Source organism: Ctenocephalides felis, unplaced genomic scaffold (genome assembly GCF_003426905.1).
Source record: "Ctenocephalides felis isolate EL2017-DRISC unplaced genomic scaffold, ASM342690v1 CF-g0.4_SCAFFOLD_01492, whole genome shotgun sequence".
NCBI classification, from domain to species: Eukaryota; Metazoa; Arthropoda; class Insecta; order Siphonaptera; family Pulicidae; genus Ctenocephalides; species Ctenocephalides felis.
In genome coordinates this window covers 42,910,285-42,928,728 of record NW_020537646.1, presented here as the reverse complement: position 1 = coordinate 42,928,728, position 18,444 = coordinate 42,910,285, and the positions used below count along the sequence as shown (strand labels likewise).

At 30.0% G+C, this 18,444-nt stretch overlaps 3 protein-coding genes and 1 pseudogene across 5 annotated transcripts; 2 read left to right on the top strand and 2 right to left on the bottom strand.

Annotated features, from left to right (window-relative positions):
- Positions 1–2,197: 2,197 nt before the first annotated feature.
- LOC113371265 (very-long-chain (3R)-3-hydroxyacyl-CoA dehydratase 2-like) lies at positions 2,198–5,099 on the top strand. The gene is made up of 4 exons (XM_026611900.1): positions 2,198–2,391; positions 2,550–2,664; positions 4,407–4,636; positions 4,844–5,099. The coding sequence occupies exons 1-4, from the start codon at positions 2,285–2,287 to the stop codon at positions 5,097–5,099; spliced, it is 708 nt and encodes a 235-aa protein (XP_026467685.1). The 5' UTR covers positions 2,198–2,284.
- Positions 5,100–5,213: 114 nt separating this feature from the next.
- On the bottom strand, positions 5,214–6,345 carry LOC113369802 (60S ribosomal protein L30). Of its 2 annotated transcripts, none has more exons than XM_026610373.1 (4): positions 6,251–6,345; positions 6,127–6,174; positions 5,893–6,038; positions 5,214–5,403 (listed from the first exon to the last, which is right to left on the bottom strand). In XM_026610373.1, exons 2-4 carry the CDS (start codon positions 6,145–6,147, stop codon positions 5,226–5,228), a joined length of 345 nt encoding a protein of 114 aa, XP_026466158.1. In that variant the 5' UTR covers positions 6,148–6,174; positions 6,251–6,345; the 3' UTR covers positions 5,214–5,225. The 2 variants fall into 2 exon arrangements, with proteins under 2 accessions (XP_026466158.1, XP_026466159.1); XM_026610374.1 differs by having other exon boundaries at positions 6,127–6,171; positions 6,251–6,268.
- A 3,365-nt stretch (positions 6,346–9,710) lies between these two features.
- LOC113370511 (YTH domain-containing family protein 3-like) lies at positions 9,711–14,908 on the top strand. 2 transcript variants are annotated; one of them, XM_026611185.1, is made up of 5 exons: positions 9,711–9,912; positions 10,013–10,037; positions 11,643–11,975; positions 12,064–14,012; positions 14,611–14,908. In XM_026611185.1, the coding sequence occupies exons 1-5, from the start codon at positions 9,889–9,891 to the stop codon at positions 14,659–14,661; spliced, it is 2,382 nt and encodes a 793-aa protein (XP_026466970.1). In that variant the 5' UTR covers positions 9,711–9,888; the 3' UTR covers positions 14,662–14,908. The 2 variants fall into 2 exon arrangements, with proteins under 2 accessions (XP_026466970.1, XP_026466969.1); XM_026611184.1 differs by having other exon boundaries at positions 11,640–11,975.
- Positions 14,909–16,234: 1,326 nt separating this feature from the next.
- Positions 16,235–18,348, bottom strand: LOC113370639 (annotated as a pseudogene).
- Positions 18,349–18,444: the final 96 nt, after the last annotated feature.

Here is an 18,444-nt window from a genome sequence, read left to right as displayed (position 1 = left end):
ATTGTCTAGTCAGATTTGTTGTATAACATGTTAATATCAGGATCTATCTTAAAATTTAAAACTTTAAAATTAAATATGAAAAAACATTGGAACTCTAACAATAATTTTGGGGCATTCTAATTCCAAATGTCATTCAGTACTATGTAGGAACAAAGAAAATAATTTTGTTGTCAACCATTGGAATTGGATTGTTGATCTTTATGTACCAATAGTATAATTACAAGCATTTACGATCTCATTCATTATAGGATTTTGAAAAATCTGCATTTCTATCATTTGTATTCACAAAATAATTAGATTGTTTAGGTTTACCATATTTCATAAAAACTAGTGGGGCGCATTAACATCTTGCTAAGACAAATTGCTGGAACTTCCCGTACCGTAACGAAATGTCGAGGAATATTAAATGTTTTCAAACAGATTGTTATAATTCTATAATATCGTTAAATATTTATAAGAATGATATAAACTGAATTTCAAAGTGGAAATTATTTGTTTAAAGTATATTGGAAACGTTAGTCAGAATTAAGAATAAAATCTGAATTATTTTAGATATACAAATTTTTTTTCCAAAATCAATTATTTTGTTAAAACAAGCAGAAAGTTCTTTGAATCATTCAAATTGAACGCTTAGTTCTCTCAAAAACTGCCATTTTTTGCACATTTATCCCTGTATCTTCGCAACGGCTGGGCCTGCTTTTGCCAAAAACTAATAACCACTTCTCCCAATCATTGCTAATTGAATGTTTTTTAGATGATTCAAATCCGATGCTCCGTTCTCTCAAAAACTTGATTTCTATTTTCTGCACTCTTTTCTCATTATCTCCGTAACTGCTGGACCTGCCTTTGCCAAAAACTAATCAGCACATCTCCCTATCAATAGGGATCGAATATTTTTTAAACCATTCAAATCGGTTGATCAGTGCGCCCGAAATCGTGAACGAAAAAATGCGGACACACAAAACACACACACACATCCATTTTTTCTGAGGTATGCCAAAATGTTCAGAAACCTTCAAAACGTCGAGAAATGATAAAATTTTCAATTTCGATTTTTGAACGATAACAATAACTTACCCTACGGGAAGTTAACTAGTGGTACATCGTGCCTTAAGGCAAATTGCTGTAACTTCCCGTATTTAAAACGGTTGATTCGTGCGCCCGAAATCGTGGACAAAAAATTGTATACACACATGCAAGCACACACAAATACAAATACATACATTTTTATTTTCTAAGGTTTGCCAGAATGTTCAAAAACTTTTGAAACGTAAAGTCACTGCAAACATTTTTATATTCGAATTTTTGAGATTACTATGTGTTTATTAGATTCAATTTTTGTCCACGTTTTCGGGCGCACGGATCAACCGATTTGAATGAGTCAAAAAATATTCGATTCATATTGAGAGCGAAATGTGCTGATTATTTTTTGGCAAGGCAGGTCCAGCCGTTTCGGAGATACGGAGCAAAAAGTGCAGAAAATAGAAATTGATTTTTTGAGAGAACGGATCATCCGATTTGAATGAACCAAAAAACATTCAATTTGAAATACCGGGTAGAAGTAGTTATGGTTTCTGGCAAAGGCAGGTCCGGCTGTTTTTGAGAGAATTAAGCATCCGATTTGAATGTTTCAAAAAAAAATTCTGCTTGTGTTGACAAAATGATTGCTTTCGGATTTTTTTGTTTGTTTTAATTTCCAAAAAATATTTTTTTAATAACTAAAATAATTCAAATTTCAATCTTAATTCTAGCTAAAATTCTAGAGCTCATTTATATACTTTAAATAAATCATTTTAACTTTGCAATTAAGTTTATATATTTCTTATAAATATTAGAAAATGTCCTTCATTTTAAATTCATTGCTTAAGTTTTGTTTATTATTTTTCTGTAAACATATATAAGTTACAGTATTTATAATAATCTATTTGAAGACATTTAATATTCCTCGAATATTTCATCACGGTACGGGAAGTTCCAGCAATTTGCCTAAGGCACGATGCCATGCACAAAATAGTTTGACTTTATATTTTTATGAGATTGAATATTAAGAATTTAATATTTTTATGTAGTGATAGTAGTGAATGTTCATACATATATGATTCTTATCATGTTCTGATGTGCAACACAGTTTGTGAACCGCTGCAAATGCTAAGTGCATGGAACGCTTTGGTGAACTTTGCTAGTCAATGAATAAATAATTAAAATGCTTAGTTAACGTCTTCATAAACAATTGTCTAGGAAGTTCAATTAATTTATTAAAAAATAGTACTGAAAATATCATAAAATGGCAAACAATCCTACAAAAAGTGCAAAAGCAAGTAAACCTGAAAAAAAGCAATCGTTTTTGGTTAAAACCTATTTATTTTCCTATAACCTCATACTAGTGTTAGGGTGAGTACTATAGAATAATAAAATTTTGAAAATGGTCATATGTTAATTAATTAAAGTTTCATTCAGAAATGTATTATATTTAGAAAAAAGGAATATTCGTGATTTTGTGCTAAAATGACATTTGCATGACATATTTAACGGAAGTTTTCTCTTTACAGATGGAGCTACCTATTATATCAACTAGCATACTACCACTTACATAAAAGCAGCATTGGCTTGTGGGAAACAGTTAAAAATACAGTATTTATTTTTCAAAATGCTGCGGTTATGGAGGTTTGTTTTGTATATCTTCAGAAACTCTCTTGGGAGTAACAATATTGAAGTCCAGAATGATATGCAATCAAATATAATATAATATACAATACTCCTAAGATTTCTGGTAAACTTTGGATCTGACGATTTTATATACCGGCCTTTCTGGTCTTATTCCTCATTTTCTGAATCATCAATTAAGTTTTTTCTGAATTTACATTTTCATTGTAAATTATTTCTTTCTAATCAATTTATTTAAATGCATATTTAAACTAGTTGGTATTGGTATTTTGCCTTGAGGCAAGTTACATGAACTTCCCGATATGTTTAAATAATCGATTAATAATAAATTAATTTATGAGTGATTACGAGTATTCCGAATGGATTTATTACACATAATTTAAAAGGAACAAACACATTAACTCGGAGTATTTTTTAAAGCAAATTTTCAAAAATCAACAATTTTTATAATTGAACCAGTTTCCGTAAGACTTTAATAGTTTCGTATATTCATTAAGACCAAGTACTCTATCGTCATACCAAGAAAATCGTCTAATTTTAATTTTAACAAACGTCAAAAAAACTATAGTATACTCATTTTCTCAAACTTTAATGAATTTTTAAGATTAAACTACTTGTCGTAAGGCCGTAATATTTTAGTAAGTTCTATAAGACGTAAAAATTTTACGTCTATAAACGTAAAATTAAACGACTTGTCGTAGGGCCGTAATATTTTAGTATGATATATAAGACTATGGTATCTACAGTCAAAAAAAATACTAATAATTGTCGAAAAAAAAATTTTAACACTTCATCACAAGAAAACGGCCCGGCCGATCTTTACCAAAAACTAATCAGTATCTTTTCAACCAATATCTTTCGAACTTTTCACTTTTCTGCGATTTACAAAGAAACGGTTCGGCTGATCGAAACGCAAAACTGACAAACGATAGTCCTCATCGCGATACATTTTGAATGGCTTTTAAATTTTTGAAATCGGTCCAGCCGTTTTTGAGAAAACGTCGATCTACGGCAAAAAATCTGTTCACACACACACAAACACACATACATTTTCCAAATTTGGTCTCATTTTATTCAGAATGAACGTCGAGAAAACGTAAATAAACATAAAATTAGCGAATCGGATGTTTTGATAAAAACAAACTTCCCCTTCGGGAAGTAAAAAAATATGTAAAATCCATAAGTTTTGACTACTGTCCTACTTTCATTAGGTGAAAAATATTAAAATTAATTTAGAACTAAATACATATTAATGTTCAAAATAAGTTTTTATAAACACATAAGTTCAATATAGCTAAACTAAAGTTTGATTTATCCAAAATGTTATAAGAATTCTTATAATCTATTAAATATATAAAAATAATATATTTTGCCCTAAACTCTTCTTTGATTTACAATTTTACCTTTCTCATAATATAATAAGATACATCTCATATCTATATTTAAATTCAACTTGGAGTTTGGGTTAGTGTGTGAGTTGCAATTATTGCATTTAACATCTTAATTATTATCACCAAAACTTATTTCATATATGAAAAAAAAACATTTTACATTATTAGTATTTTTATGAAAGAGTATAACTCTGTAAATTAACTTGTAATTGAGTATAAAGAACTGCACTGTATGCGCACTGTTAGATGATAATTGCAATAAAGAGCAAAATATATAAATATATTAAAATTAAAATTTGGCTTCAGTCCCAATAATAAATCAAAATTGTTACCCATGTTTATTGTTTTTAGATTATCCATGCATCCACGGGGCTAGTTCCAAGTAATCCAATTATAACAACATTCCAAGTGCTCTCAAGAGTAATGGTTGTTTGTGGAGTAGTTATGGCAACACCGACAGCACAAGTTTCACCAGGATTACCCCTTGCCTTGTTAGCATGGTCAATCACTGAAATCATTCGATATGGATATTATGCTATGAATATTTTGAATGTAGTACCACATTTGTTGGTGTGGCTCAGGTAGGCACCCAAACAGAACATCTTATTGACATACAATTATTCCATATTTACCTTATGTACATAAAAATTAAAAATTTAAGAATAGTAAAGAATTCACAAACATTTTTAACTCTAGATTATGCCAAGAAATAATAATTTCATTAAATGATTTATCAATAAGCTTATTTATGGAGACATAACATGGAATACATTTTATATTTTTTTCAGATATACTACATTTATTGCTTTATATCCAATTGGGGTAACAGGAGAATTGCTATGCTTCTATTATGCCCAAAGTTACGTTAAACAACACAAGATGTGGTCAATTGAGATGCCAAATAAGTACAACTTTACTTTTAGCTATTATTACTTCTTACTTTTCATTATGTTTTTGTACATACCATTGTTTCCACAAATGTACTTGCATATGTTCACACAAAGAAGGAAAATATTGGGGAGTGGAAATAAAAAAAATGTATAAATTATTATTATGTGGTTGAATAAGGTAATTGGTGATTCTGTAATTTCAATCTAAGTACTTAAAAATATATTTGGTTGATAAATAAAAAGCCTTTTTTATATTATTTTTGTTTATTTATAATATAAATTATTGTTGTTGTGCTTCTGGCAATGTTCTGATAATATCAGAATCTCCTGGATCGGTGATTGACAATGTGCACACTCGGAAATATTTACCACAGGCTGTTCCCAATTCAATATTGTTTCCAGTGTAATGATGCACACCTGTCTTAGCCAACATAGCGTAGTACTCAATCTCAGATTTCCTATTTATAATAATAAAATGGATAAGTAAATCTCAGGTAACAAAAACGATGTAATGATCTTAATTGTTAAATTATAAACCGATCGCTAAAACAATGTAATTATTCCTAATTATATTATTATAAACGGATTGCTTCAAAAAATCGTTCATTGCTTAATTTATAATGAATTAATGATTAATACTTCCTGTAGCTGTCCTAAGCAACCTCAAAGCCAAGCTTCTCGAAGGTTCAATGAATTTTAGTAAAATATCGAGCAAGATATGAATTTCAAAGAAACGAAACAAAACTCTTATGAACTAATGTAAATTGATTACTTACATATCACAAAGCGTAATTTGTCGAGACTACTCCATAGGTTTCCCTTAGCAAGCTTTAAGGCTATGCATTTAAGCTGCGGATAACCATACTTCGTAGTCTCTCACAAGACTCCATATGATTGTGTTATAAATTATTTTAATTGTGGGAAACACTACTTCTCAATAGTCTCACCTTAATGGAGGGGTATTGTTGGCGATGATCACCAACTTAGCTTTTCCTTGACGGAGGGTCTTCAACGTTTGCTTGTAACCCAAACAGTATTTTCCCGATTTCATCACCAAAGCCAATCGGGAGTTGATGGACTCCAAAGCCTTTTTCTAAACACAAAATAAAAAACGTGTTAGCAATAAGTTTGGTTTGGTTTGGTTTGGTTATGGAACACGTGTCAAATAGGTAAATACATACTTGTTTCTTTTGGGCAACCATTTTGTTAGTCTTACGTGGTTCTACCTGCTAATAATAAAGTAACAATTTATTAAATTATATTAAGAGTGATTTTATACAATAAATAAATGAAACATTAACCTACCTCTACGACAGCCGGATGTAAAAAGACTTCTATACTGAGAACTATGCATAGGATCAACTTGTTTATATATAGATATACCGAAAATTCCAAAGTTCTAATAGTGGTATAGAGCCATCTATCGTTCAAAACTAATCAATACGATTTCTGACTTTCAAACGGATTAAAGATATAAGAACTTTTAAGAATATATGCAATCGAATTTTATTAAATTATAGTCTACATATAGTGAACAAGTATGTAATAAATTTTGCACAGCTCATTATTCAAACCTATATTGAAATTTTATAATTCAACAACTTGTTTGTTGAGATTTAGATCACATTTTCATATTTTCTATCGCCATGTGAAGTTTTATTCGAAACATTTATTTACGAAGATTTGATTACGAAGAAAACTTATCTGCACGCATAGATAAAAGAAGAGTAAGTGATATTTTTTAAAAAAGTTTTCAAATATTCAAAATCGCTTTAGGATATTTAGCTAAAATTGGAAGAAAAGTTTTTCACTTCGGCAATTCTAAAGAAATATGAAAAAAACGGCTTGGCCAATCGTTTCGCAAAACTAACACGAGTTATTTACGAGTATCATGGAATAGCCTTTAAAATTTTGAAATCAATTCTGCCATTTTTTGAGAACGTGGGCAAAATATCAAATTTTCGATAATATAAACACTACTTATAGCACTTACTTACTTTGTCCAATTTTAATCTTAAATGATTTAAAAACATAAAATTGGAAATTTGGATTTTGAAGTAAAACTTCTTTAGGCGCGATATGGGTGTAAAAATTTCTTTAGGCTACACGGGTGTAAATCCGTACAAATGCAACGAAAACGCCAACGTGAAGTTGAACACTACGACGCCGTAAGCGCTGATGTCGCGAGTATCCACTCCCGTCATGTCATGCGTAAGTCGAGCGCTAAACCCTATATGAACTTGCATTAATTGAATCACGTTTTTGAAGTAAAACTTCTTTAGGCGCGATATGGGTGTAAAAATTTTTAGGCGCGACACGGGTGTAAATCCGTACAAATGCAACGAAAACGCCAACGTGAAGTTGAACACTACGACGCCGTAAGCGCTGATGTCGCGAGTATCCACTCCCGTCATGTCATGCGTAAGTCGAACGCTAAACCCTATATGAACTTGCATTAATTGAATCACGTTTTTTATGTTATGTCCTCATGGAATAAGACTTTTCTTAGAGAATAAATGTATCATGGAATATAATAAATTTATACTGAATCTCGTTGAAGACAAAATAATATCTACTGCCACGGATATTTGTGTAGGTTGCCATGCGACATATCAACAATCATACATTCGTCAGCAGTTTCACAAAAATCGGTTATTGATACCGGGGCTTTGCCGTATGAAATAATTTTAGTTCTGAATAAATTTTACATAATAACAACTAATATTGATGTAAGTGATGGCTTAGCTAATGGTTGTGTAGGAAAATTAGTGTACATAGAACGTGGCGATAATGATGAACTTCTACGTTTATGGTTTGAATTTCCTGGTAAGATAGGTAACAAAATAAGAAGAAAGCTGCACATCATATTCAAACTCTTAATATCAGTAGGACAGCTGTGCCGATTCTCAGGAAATCTTCATCTATTCCAATGAATAGAAATAAAATCATATTTGTCAAAAGAAATCATTTTCCTTTAGTGTCTGCTTGTGCACTCACAATACACAAATCACAAGGTGGTACTTTTGATAAAATTGTATATGAATACAATAAAACACATAATCAGCAGCTTCTATATGTTGCATTATCACGAGTTACCAACATTAATGGATTGTTCATCATTTCTAAAACAACGACAAAAAAATTTATTATGGAAGAAAACGGCCAGCAGGATTAATGGACTTAAAAACTGAATTCCAAAGACTTTCAACTTGTAGATTAATAACACAAGAAGAAAAATTGAGTGAGATAATAAGTTTGAACGACATTTAATTGTTTTCCTTTAACTGCCAAAGTTTACGAGCTCATTTGCCTGATCTGCAAGATAAAGTGCTACAACGTTGTACGTTTTTGTTATTTTCGGAAACTTGGATTAATAATGAAGAACGAATTGATATTCAGAACTATTACTGCGTTACTCAATACAAACGATCGGACTCAAGAGCAGGTGGTGTAGCTGTCTATCATTCATGTTCAGATACTCTTCATAATGCCACTCCTATGCAGTTTCTTGCGCCAACAATATTACTGGATATTCCTAATGAAATTACACAAGTAGGTGATATTACACACACAGAATCAAACATTAATTATAGTCGTCCTTTACATTTCTCCCAATAAAAACATATCAAATATTATTAAATTTCTTCATCAGCAGTTACTTCATTTTTTTATGAGAGTGCAAAACTTTTAAACACTAATCACAACGATATACCATTAATTCTTGCTGGAGATTTCAATGTCAATTTTCGTTCAGAAGAATCTCAACCATTAATTGATTTTTTAAATAATAAATTTAATTTAACAATGAATAATTCTCCATTTGAATCAACCACAAGATATGGCACGACTATTGATGCAGTTTTCTCCAGAAATGTACATAGTTTACAAAGCAAAATTTATGTCTCTCATTTTAGTTATCACAAACCTATTATATCATATATGAAATATGATAGCAATTAATCTATCGATGTTGTTTTAAACTGTGTTATTGATGTTATGTGATTATTAATAAATGATTTTTAAAATTCAAATATGATGTTTTTTCTATTTTTATCTTAATTGCCTACTCATACAATATTAAAAGTTTTACTTCAATCGCGTGTGATCCTTACGCGCACTCTTTTTTTTTATGAAAGCTTGAACTTTTGCTTGAAGTTGTTAATAAATTAGGTTCATTTCTACGAAATATATTTTTGTAAGTTTATCTATTTATCTGCTATATTGCAGCATTACATGAAATATCAAATGTAAACAATGAAAAATATATACACTGCCTTTATTTCTCTAAACTGATTTTTTGAAATATTAAATCAAATATTTATTTGCTCCATTGCTTGCTTGTATTGTAGTAGAAAAAAAAACAAGAAAAATTCATGCAAGAATATAAAAAACTTGGGTGCATTAAAAACGTGAAAACTGTTAAAACGTTAAAACGAAAGTTTGCATTTACCATAGATAAATAAACATCAACATAAAGTACAACATAGATAAATAAGTGTGTCACAGAAGTACAGTTTATCATAGAATGTATTGTACACGCAATCGTCGACATTGAATTACGCACATTAAATTAAAATTAATTCATGACAAATATAATTAATTAATAACAAGTGATTTAACGAAAAGCGAATACCAAATCATACTCTACTGAGATTCATATTTTGATCCCAAATATCTAAATAATTAATGCTTTCTCTGGCAACACTAAGAAATAACAAAACAAATGTGAAGAAATAATTTCTCCACGTATTCTTATTCTCTCCCATTAATGTCGGCCATTTATGATAACTTATTATCAATAACTATAATTTTCTAACTTAGTAAATAATAAAATCAATATATTGTTTATGGTGTAAAATTGACTGTTGAAGTATATTTGTGTGCTAAGATAAGTTTGTGTAATCTTAAGATACTGTATTGAAAAGACAATAAAATTGTGGCCAATGTCAGCAGGCGTGTCAGATCAGGTACAAAGTGTGAAATAATAATAAAATATGGTTAAAATAATGAAAAATTACTGGAAATATATTTAATAAATCTTCAATACTTCTTTTCATGAACTTATAGCGGATGAAAGGCCAAGGCAACCAAGGTAAAGTACACTTAATATTAGACTTTTTTGTTATTTCTGTTATTAAAATGAATTCTTAAGTTATTAACTATAAACTATACTAAATAATTATGAAAAATATTCTGTAGCTATTATAATATATTGTTTATGCAGATAATTATTTGTTTAACGTGATAAAAATAGTGAAATGTATAATGTTGAAAATTAAAAGTTGTGCAAAAATTTCTTTCCCCATTGAAGCAACAATGAACTAATATTAATCATATGATTATCAATTGCGTGCAATATTCGCTCTGAATGTTTTCTAACTTTCAAGTATTTTTTTTTTGTTTTATTTGAATTGTTTTGTGAGTTTTTAAAAATAATGTGATTGTTCTTTCTCTATTTAGACTTTAGTTCATTGATTTATTATTATCTGTTGTTATCAATTGAAACTTTTAACAATTATAATAGATTTTATTTTTGAAGAATTAGTTACAGAATATTTATGTTGGAATTATTATATATAAAGTAATATGACTGCTTTACTTTTGTGTCTACTTATTGAGAAAGTAAAAGTTTCAGAGAATAAAATGCACTTAAATTTCGGACTATCAATTTATCCAACGGCAAATATTGAATGAAATATGTTTGTCTTAATAAAACATCAAATATATTACAGTTTCATAACATCTTATTAAAATGTATTAAAATCATTCTCACAAGATATTATAAATTAGTGTTTTAGTAACAATTTTCATCAAGGAATACAAACAGAATAGATTGATTTAGACAAGTAGATTAGAAATAAGAGTCCTTATATTAAATAAGGATGAAGATTTAGTTATATCTAATGATTCCATTTTTATTATTATTTTTTTTTGACCTAACATTAGTTACTAATGTACATAACTAATACAAACATTTATTTATATAGCATTTATTTTTCCTATTTGTTATTGAATAGTTTATTAGTTTGTAGTTTTTACTGTGAAAATGATGTATAACACATGATGAATGACGTCTAATAAAGCATTACAAAATCTACTATTTGTGAGATATAAAAACTTATAGTTACTCTATAGACCAATATTTGGCAAAAATAAATTAACTGCTGTTAACTACATTTGATTCAATAATTTATTCAACAACTATATTTTTATCTGACCTATTCAAATAAGACGTCATTTTCCTTGTTATTTATTGAAAGTTTTTTTTATTGAAAATGCATAAAATAATTGATTTCATTGAATAAATAATAATATTTGAAAGATTTTTATGTTTAATTTTATACGCAATGATAAATCTAATCTGATCTAATAATATTAATGAGATATTACATATCTTGTACGTGACTTCCTTCAATTTAGCCCATTGTGCTCAACGTTTCCCAATACTTTTTTATTATGTATTTTGTTAATTACCAAACTTCAATTACGTTTATTATATGTTTTACCTGCATATTATAGAGACCATTTAATATTAAAATAAAAAAAAATAGTGTGCAATATCATAAATGACATAAATTATGTAATAGATCAAAAAGAATTCTGTTTGCTTTTATATTAAGCGTCTCGAATCAAATTTGATCAAGTAATAAAATATTCTTTATTACTTATGTTACTCAATCGTATTTGAAATTAGCAGAACATTTAGAATCTGGCGGCGGCAGCAGCGAAACTGATTTCGAATCATGGCGTCATCAAAGCGGCGGTGCATCGCATACTTCGAGCGTGAACAGCGGCAACCACACAACGAGCGGCGCGGCGGGCGCTTATTCGGCGACCAGCGGAGCGGATCATTACGGTCAGGCGGCCGGCTATTACGGCACGACTACCGCTGCGGGTACGGCCTATTCTTACCAGGCGTTCGGTGTTAGTGACGGCACTTGGTCTAATGGTACCGCTGCGGCTTCGGGCGGCGATCCCATGACATTTTTAGGTGGCTACGCTACTCATGATAGTTATGGTGGAGTCGATGGTTAGTTATGGAGTACACTATTTTTTTACTATTATGACGTCGTAGTGGAGACACTTGATCAGTCATATTTTGAATACTATTTTTTCAGCTTTTGCTCAGCCTTCAACTTTTAATTATTTTCCTGGCAACGGTGACTATTCTACATGGGGCTCTCATAATCAGCAGCGTAAGCCTCATTATGATGACTACTACCGTACAGATCAGAGTATGTATGCACAAAATCCTGGCTTGGGCATGCCTGATTCGAGTCTTGGGCTTAAAACAATGGAGCATGGTATGCAGAATCTTAATCTGGACATGCCCAACAGCCTTCATGGCAATCAAATGCTTCAAAATCCTTCAATGGGACAGATGGTATCAACATCTATCGGAAATAAAGATAAAGATGGTTTGAAAGATAAAGACAATTTGGTTTTGAACCATGGTGTTTCAAATTCTGCCCCTAAAAAGATGACATGGGCTTCCATTGCTAGCCAACCAGCAAAGCCTCAAATTAGTACTCAAAGCACAGGTTTGAAAAAGAAAGGACCTGGTATGCCACCTCCACCTATGATTCCCGGGAAACATAACATGGATATTGGAACATGGGATACATCTAATAAAAATGGACCCAGTGTACCACCACCACCTCCACCTGTTCAAAATGTCCCTCCCTCTCCTACACCACCACCATTAACAACACCTGCTCCTGCACCTGTTCCAATAAAACAGCAAACATCTACAGCATCTATGAATAGTGCTCCTCCAGCAGTGAACAATGTTAGGCCTACATGGCAAGCAGTAACTGGGTTGACCCAAAATCAGCAAGGACCACAGGGAATACCTCACCTGAGGCCTCAATCAATGAATATGGCGAGGAATATATCACAACCAATGCAGGGTCAAACTCAACCACATATTATGCAGGCAAACCATGGATATCCTTCTCAACCAGTAATTATTTCTTCACACATGAACCAAAATATGAATATGCCTCCTCATGCAGGAATGCTTCCAATGACAGGAAATCCAGTACAAAGTGGGCCTATGGCCAATCAACAAGTAATTCAACAGCAACCCATTTCCCTTCCATTGGTTCCTCATCCAGTTTTAGATGAGTTGAGAGTGAAAAACAATTATAATCCTACAGAGTTTGATTTAACCGCTCCTAATGCTCGATTTTTTGTTATAAAGTCATATTCTGAAGATGATATTCATAGAAGTATCAAATATGAAATTTGGTGCTCAACAGAACATGGCAATAAACGATTGGACCAAGCTTATAGAGAGCGCGAAAAGGTTAACGGTGGAATGGTTTACTTGTTCTTCTCTGTTAATGGATCAGGACATTTTTGTGGAATGGCACAGATGGTCAGTGCAGTGGACTATTCTAGCAATTCAAGTGTGTGGTCGCAAAATAAGTGGAAAGGGCAGTTTAAAGTGCGATGGATATATGTTAAAGATGTTCCCAATGTCCAGCTGCGTCATATTCGCTTGGAGAACAATGAAAATAAACCAGTGACAAATTCAAGAGATACACAGGAGGTGCCACATCCTAAGGGTCAGCAAGTATTACGTATTCTGCATAGTTACAGACATTCTACATCTATTTTTGATGACTTTATTCATTATGAAAAACGCCAAGAAGAGGAAGATTCGAGGAAAGTGCCAGTGCAGCATGAAATGCAAAACAGTGGAAATTTTGATAATAAGGGCCATGGAGATTACGGGAATGATCATAAATCTTCACATCATGGAGGATATGATAAACATAGAGGAATGCGTGATCATCAAAATAATAGTAGTGGCAATTATCGAGATCGAGGTAATCATGATATGCATGGTGGATATCACCATGATAATCATCAAAGAATGGACAGAGATAATCATCATCAGAGGATGGATTCTCGTGATAATCATCATCAGAGAATGGACTCTAGAGATAACCACCATCAAAGAATGGACTCTCGAGATCACTATCGTGATGGACCACGAGGTCATAGGGATCATGATGGTGGTCATGGTGGTCACAGAATGCATCATGGATTGCATCCAAAGGTAAAAAATAATTATCTTAAAGTTTCATTTGTAATCACATTTGTTCATCCTTCAAATTAGAATAGTATAGAAATTATTAAATAAAATCACATTGTTTTAATGATATATATGTATACGAAATTAATCATACTTTTCAACATCAAATTTAAATACCTTCAGCATATATATATATATATATATATATATATATATATATAAATATATATATATATATATATATATATATATATATATGTATATATATGTTTTATCCTATTTTTTGGGTATAATTTTAACAATGTTTTATTTAAACAATTTTTCAATTTACACCTTTCTCTATAATGAATATTTGAAAATTTCATATATATTATGGATTTCTGTTTTTATGATTATTTTTTTTTTATTATTATTTACTTCTAGTTTCAATAATCAGATTACATTAAAATATATAAGTTGACAGTGTTAAAAATCAAAACAAAGAAAAAAAAGGTAGAAAGAAAATCAAAAAGAACTAAATAAATTAATAACTGATAATTTGCAAAATAATTTTATTATTAATAATAACAGTAATAATGATTAAATTGATAAAACTAATTCTGTATATTTTTATTAAATGTAGGATAGGGGAGAACATGGAAACAGAGGTCGTGGACGTGGAAGAAATCAGTAAATGAACTGCTACCGAGTCTGTAGATGTAAAAGAACAAACAATTAGTGTTATAAAATTGTCCTTTTATTTGAAAAGTTAACTGTGGAGACGACATGGATTATAATAGTGATTAATGAGCAGTTCTTCACAGTGATATGTTTATACAAATTAAGTTTTAACTTGTTTTAAAAGAATACCCGTTCAACTGCGTGCTAAATTTAGACATTTCTGAAAAAATTGTTTTTTTTCAGCAAATTAAAGTAAAAATGCGGACATATAGATCTTCAAGAAATTTATGAAAAGAACAATATTCCTACTCGGATTTATATGACTGTTGTATAAATTTTGAAAAGTTTTATGGATAAGATGTGCCAGTTTGTATCAATTTCAGTTTTCCTAATATTAATTTTTCAACTTTTCATAAATGCACAACTGTGGACTCTTAAAGTGTGCAATTGAATGGACATTAAAAATATCATAAACTCAAAAAATAGTTGAATTTAAATAAAAAAAATTAGTGAATTTTTATAATGAAAATATAAACATTTGTTAAAGCATTATTTTAGACAAGTTGTACAACTCAAGTGCGTCATATAATTGTTACCGGTAACTAAAATGTGATTAGTGAATGTGAATTGAAAATTAACATAACCATTCAAAAATATCTTTGCAAATTAATGAATCATTTGAAGAGTATACTTCAGAAGAAAATATGACGCCTCAGTATGAGAAGAACATTACATAGTTGGAACAATGTGAAAAATTTATTTAGATATTGGCCTCCAAAGTGTGCTTATTTTTCATAAATACTAAGAAAAAATTTATTTGAAAATTATTTGGCTTAGGATCTTAACATATGTATACAAATAAAATTATTTTTAAGAAATGTTTTGAAATGTTTACAACATGAAAGCTTTAGATGAAATTTATTCTTAGTAATTGTGATAATAACGCATTGTTAAAAATTTGTAATATATCATATATTATTAATCATCTTTTATTAGCTAATTGAGTTTTCACAATAAATGTTAATAAGGCTGCCAATTGTAAAGAGAAGATTATTTATTATAATCCGCTAAATTGTGACATCATAAACAAATGTAATTTTAATGAAGGGTATATTATTTAAAATTTTACAAGCCTGATTATAATGGTGACTAGTATTTGGCAGACAAGGATAATTGACTTTGATTTTTTTTTTGTTATTACTTTATTATGATTCACTAACTTATATTATTACACTATAATTGCTGTTTTAATGGGTATTGCATTATGATAATGAATATATTTTAAATAGTTACAGAATAAAAATGATTATATTACCATATTTTGTTGAACAATATTTTGCAATATATAAATAAATTATGTGCATTTATCCAGTAGTTATTTTTATTATTAAAAATACAACTTCTGCTATTATATATATATATATATATATAATATATATATATATAATATATATATATATATATAGCAGAAGATTATGAATCATATATATATCATAATAATATGATTCATAAATATTAGTCATAACAAGGACAATTATAATAAGTACAATATTGACAATGTTAAGTATTCCATTGGCAAGAAAGTTGAAAACTATGGCATTTATACCCCTAATGTGTTAAGATTTTTTACATGTTGAAATCTTCTTCGACCATCAAGGTACATCATGGCTTCATGATAAGTTTTTGGAATAACCTGTTGCATCTTATCAGGAATGGAATATGTATAATGAAATACATTTGTTGTGTTGCTGGAGCCAGTATTTGGATCATATACATCAGTATAAACCACTATTTGCATATACTTAAGCTCTGTGTATACTATATATGCATGCATTCTCAGTAAAGAAGATACATCCACAGGCTTATGGAAACTGATATCACTGATGTGCTCTAACTTTGGCCGATGTTTACTGTAATTAAATTTTATGTTTTTTTTTTACTTATCTGTTACTATTTGTGAAATACTTACCTATGAAGATAACCTGCTGCCCATGAAAGTTCCAGAGCATGTCTCATCAAAAACCCACCAAATACTTTATTATGAAGATTTCGATCTTCTGGATGGGAAAAAACTAAATTTGATAACTTTGCATTTTCCATCCACATAGATGAAGGAGGAAGCTAACGTGAAGTAAAGGATTGATCATTTGTTTCTATTGTCTGTATGAACAAATCATGAATAGTACGCTGCTCTGATTCATTTGGTATGACCTTAAATAATGATTCTTGAGAAATTTTTTGCCTCCTCATCTTGCGATCTTAAATAATATTTTGAAATTGAAATAAATTGATTCATGAACTTATAGAATAAACACTCAAATTACTTAGGCCTCCTTCAAAGATTTTGTCTCTCCATCTGTACTGGGTTGCAAAGGATTCACAACGCTGCTCCAGTATTTGAAGGATTTCTAGCAGCCATTAAAAATAATGCACGAGTAATTTTTTGCCATGAACCATGGGATTGCTGTTCTAACCACACAACTACTTCTACTGATGATTTTCCTACCCAACTCACATGGCCTGACAACCTAATATCAGCATCATGCTAAAATTATATAATATATAGATTACAAATATATATACTCTAGTAACAAATATATACCTTCGGTATATAATCTGTGAAATCTATTTCATCGACCAATACAGTTACTAAAGTATATGGCAATGGTATACCTTCCTGCAGATTTGGTATAACTAAATGCTTATTGACAACCCACACTAAAATTTATACAAAAACAGCAAATGTAAAGGGCTAAATAGTAAGTAAATAAATTAAAATGTGCACAAAAAACTCTAGCAATTATGGTTAATGCTATTTTTGTTCAACTTGGAGTTTAGAAACAGCTATTTAAACATCAATTATTTATTTCTGAGATATAAGAGCAGAAAAATTCAAGTCATAAATGTGTTATTGACATTTTGTAACTTGAAACAAAACTTTACAAATAATCTATTCATCTAAGGTAACCAGAAGTCTCGTTTGGCCGGGATAAAAGCAATACTTGTCCCAGATTATCCCAGTTTTTTCGAAAATTAATAGGTAAATAAGCAAGAATTATGAAAACGATTAAGTGCTCACAAGACTCAAAAGCAACAAAAATATACAGATCGGAAATATAACATATAATATATCATAAGTAGAAAGTCAAAATAATAATCAAATAATAAAATTCTTACTAAATCTGCAACTCTGATTAGAAAAAAAAATTATATATAAAAACTGTTTTCTACTGTAAAATAAAAAATATGGTCACCTTAATTCATCTTAAATCTATTTAAAAATATAGATGTTTTTATAGATGTTTATTTAAAGAATACCAGCAAATAAGTCCATATCCTCCATGAGCCTCCCTAATCTAACATGGCCTAAAAATGTTACATATTATCTTGCAACGTAGTATCTGAGCTCAGAGGAATTACTGCAGAAGTAAAACTATCTTGCATTGAGCGACTAGGAAGTTCTGATTGAGATTTGGGTGTAAATTTTGCTAAGTGTTCTCTAGATTGTAATAATGGTTTAAAACCTGGTTCCACTCCCATAATTCTCATCAAACGGTTCTTCACTAAAAATTATTTTAGTTAATCTCAATTTCAAAGCTATAGATAATTATGTATAAATAACAACTACCATCTTGCATAGTATCATTAGTTTCTTTAGTTTCTCTGGTAGAATTCAATGAAAGAAATCTGCACGCAGAATATTTTGCCTAATTGAAAAATAATCAGTATATTTTGCTACTATATAAAGATGTTATTATATTAAATTTAAATTTCATATATAATACAAGAGTGTTTA

Excerpts from the sequence above, each read along its gene's own strand:
- LOC113371265 (XM_026611900.1), top strand. The coding sequence starts at position 2,285 with ATGGCAAACAATCCTACAAAAAGTGCAAAAGCAAGTAAACCTGAAAAA. Across the intron at positions 2,392-2,549 it reads AACCTCATACTAGTGTTAGG|ATGGAGCTACCTATTATATC; the intron begins GTGAGTACTATA and ends TTCTCTTTACAG. Across the intron at positions 2,665-4,406 it reads AAAATGCTGCGGTTATGGAG|ATTATCCATGCATCCACGGG; the intron begins GTTTGTTTTGTA and ends TATTGTTTTTAG.
- LOC113369802 (XM_026610373.1), bottom strand. The coding sequence starts at position 6,147 with ATGGTTGCCCAAAAGAAACAA. Across the intron at positions 6,039-6,126 it reads TGGTTGCCCAAAAGAAACAA|AAAAAGGCTTTGGAGTCCAT; the intron begins GTATGTATTTAC and ends TTTTGTGTTTAG. Across the intron at positions 5,404-5,892 it reads AACAATACCCCTCCATTAAG|GAAATCTGAGATTGAGTACT; the intron begins GTGAGACTATTG and ends TATTATAAATAG.
- LOC113370511 (XM_026611184.1), top strand. The coding sequence starts at position 9,889 with ATGTCAGCAGGCGTGTCAGATCAG. Across the intron at positions 10,038-11,639 it reads GAAAGGCCAAGGCAACCAAG|CAGAACATTTAGAATCTGGC; the intron begins GTAAAGTACACT and ends ATTTGAAATTAG. Across the intron at positions 11,976-12,063 it reads TAGTTATGGTGGAGTCGATG|CTTTTGCTCAGCCTTCAACT; the intron begins GTTAGTTATGGA and ends CTATTTTTTCAG.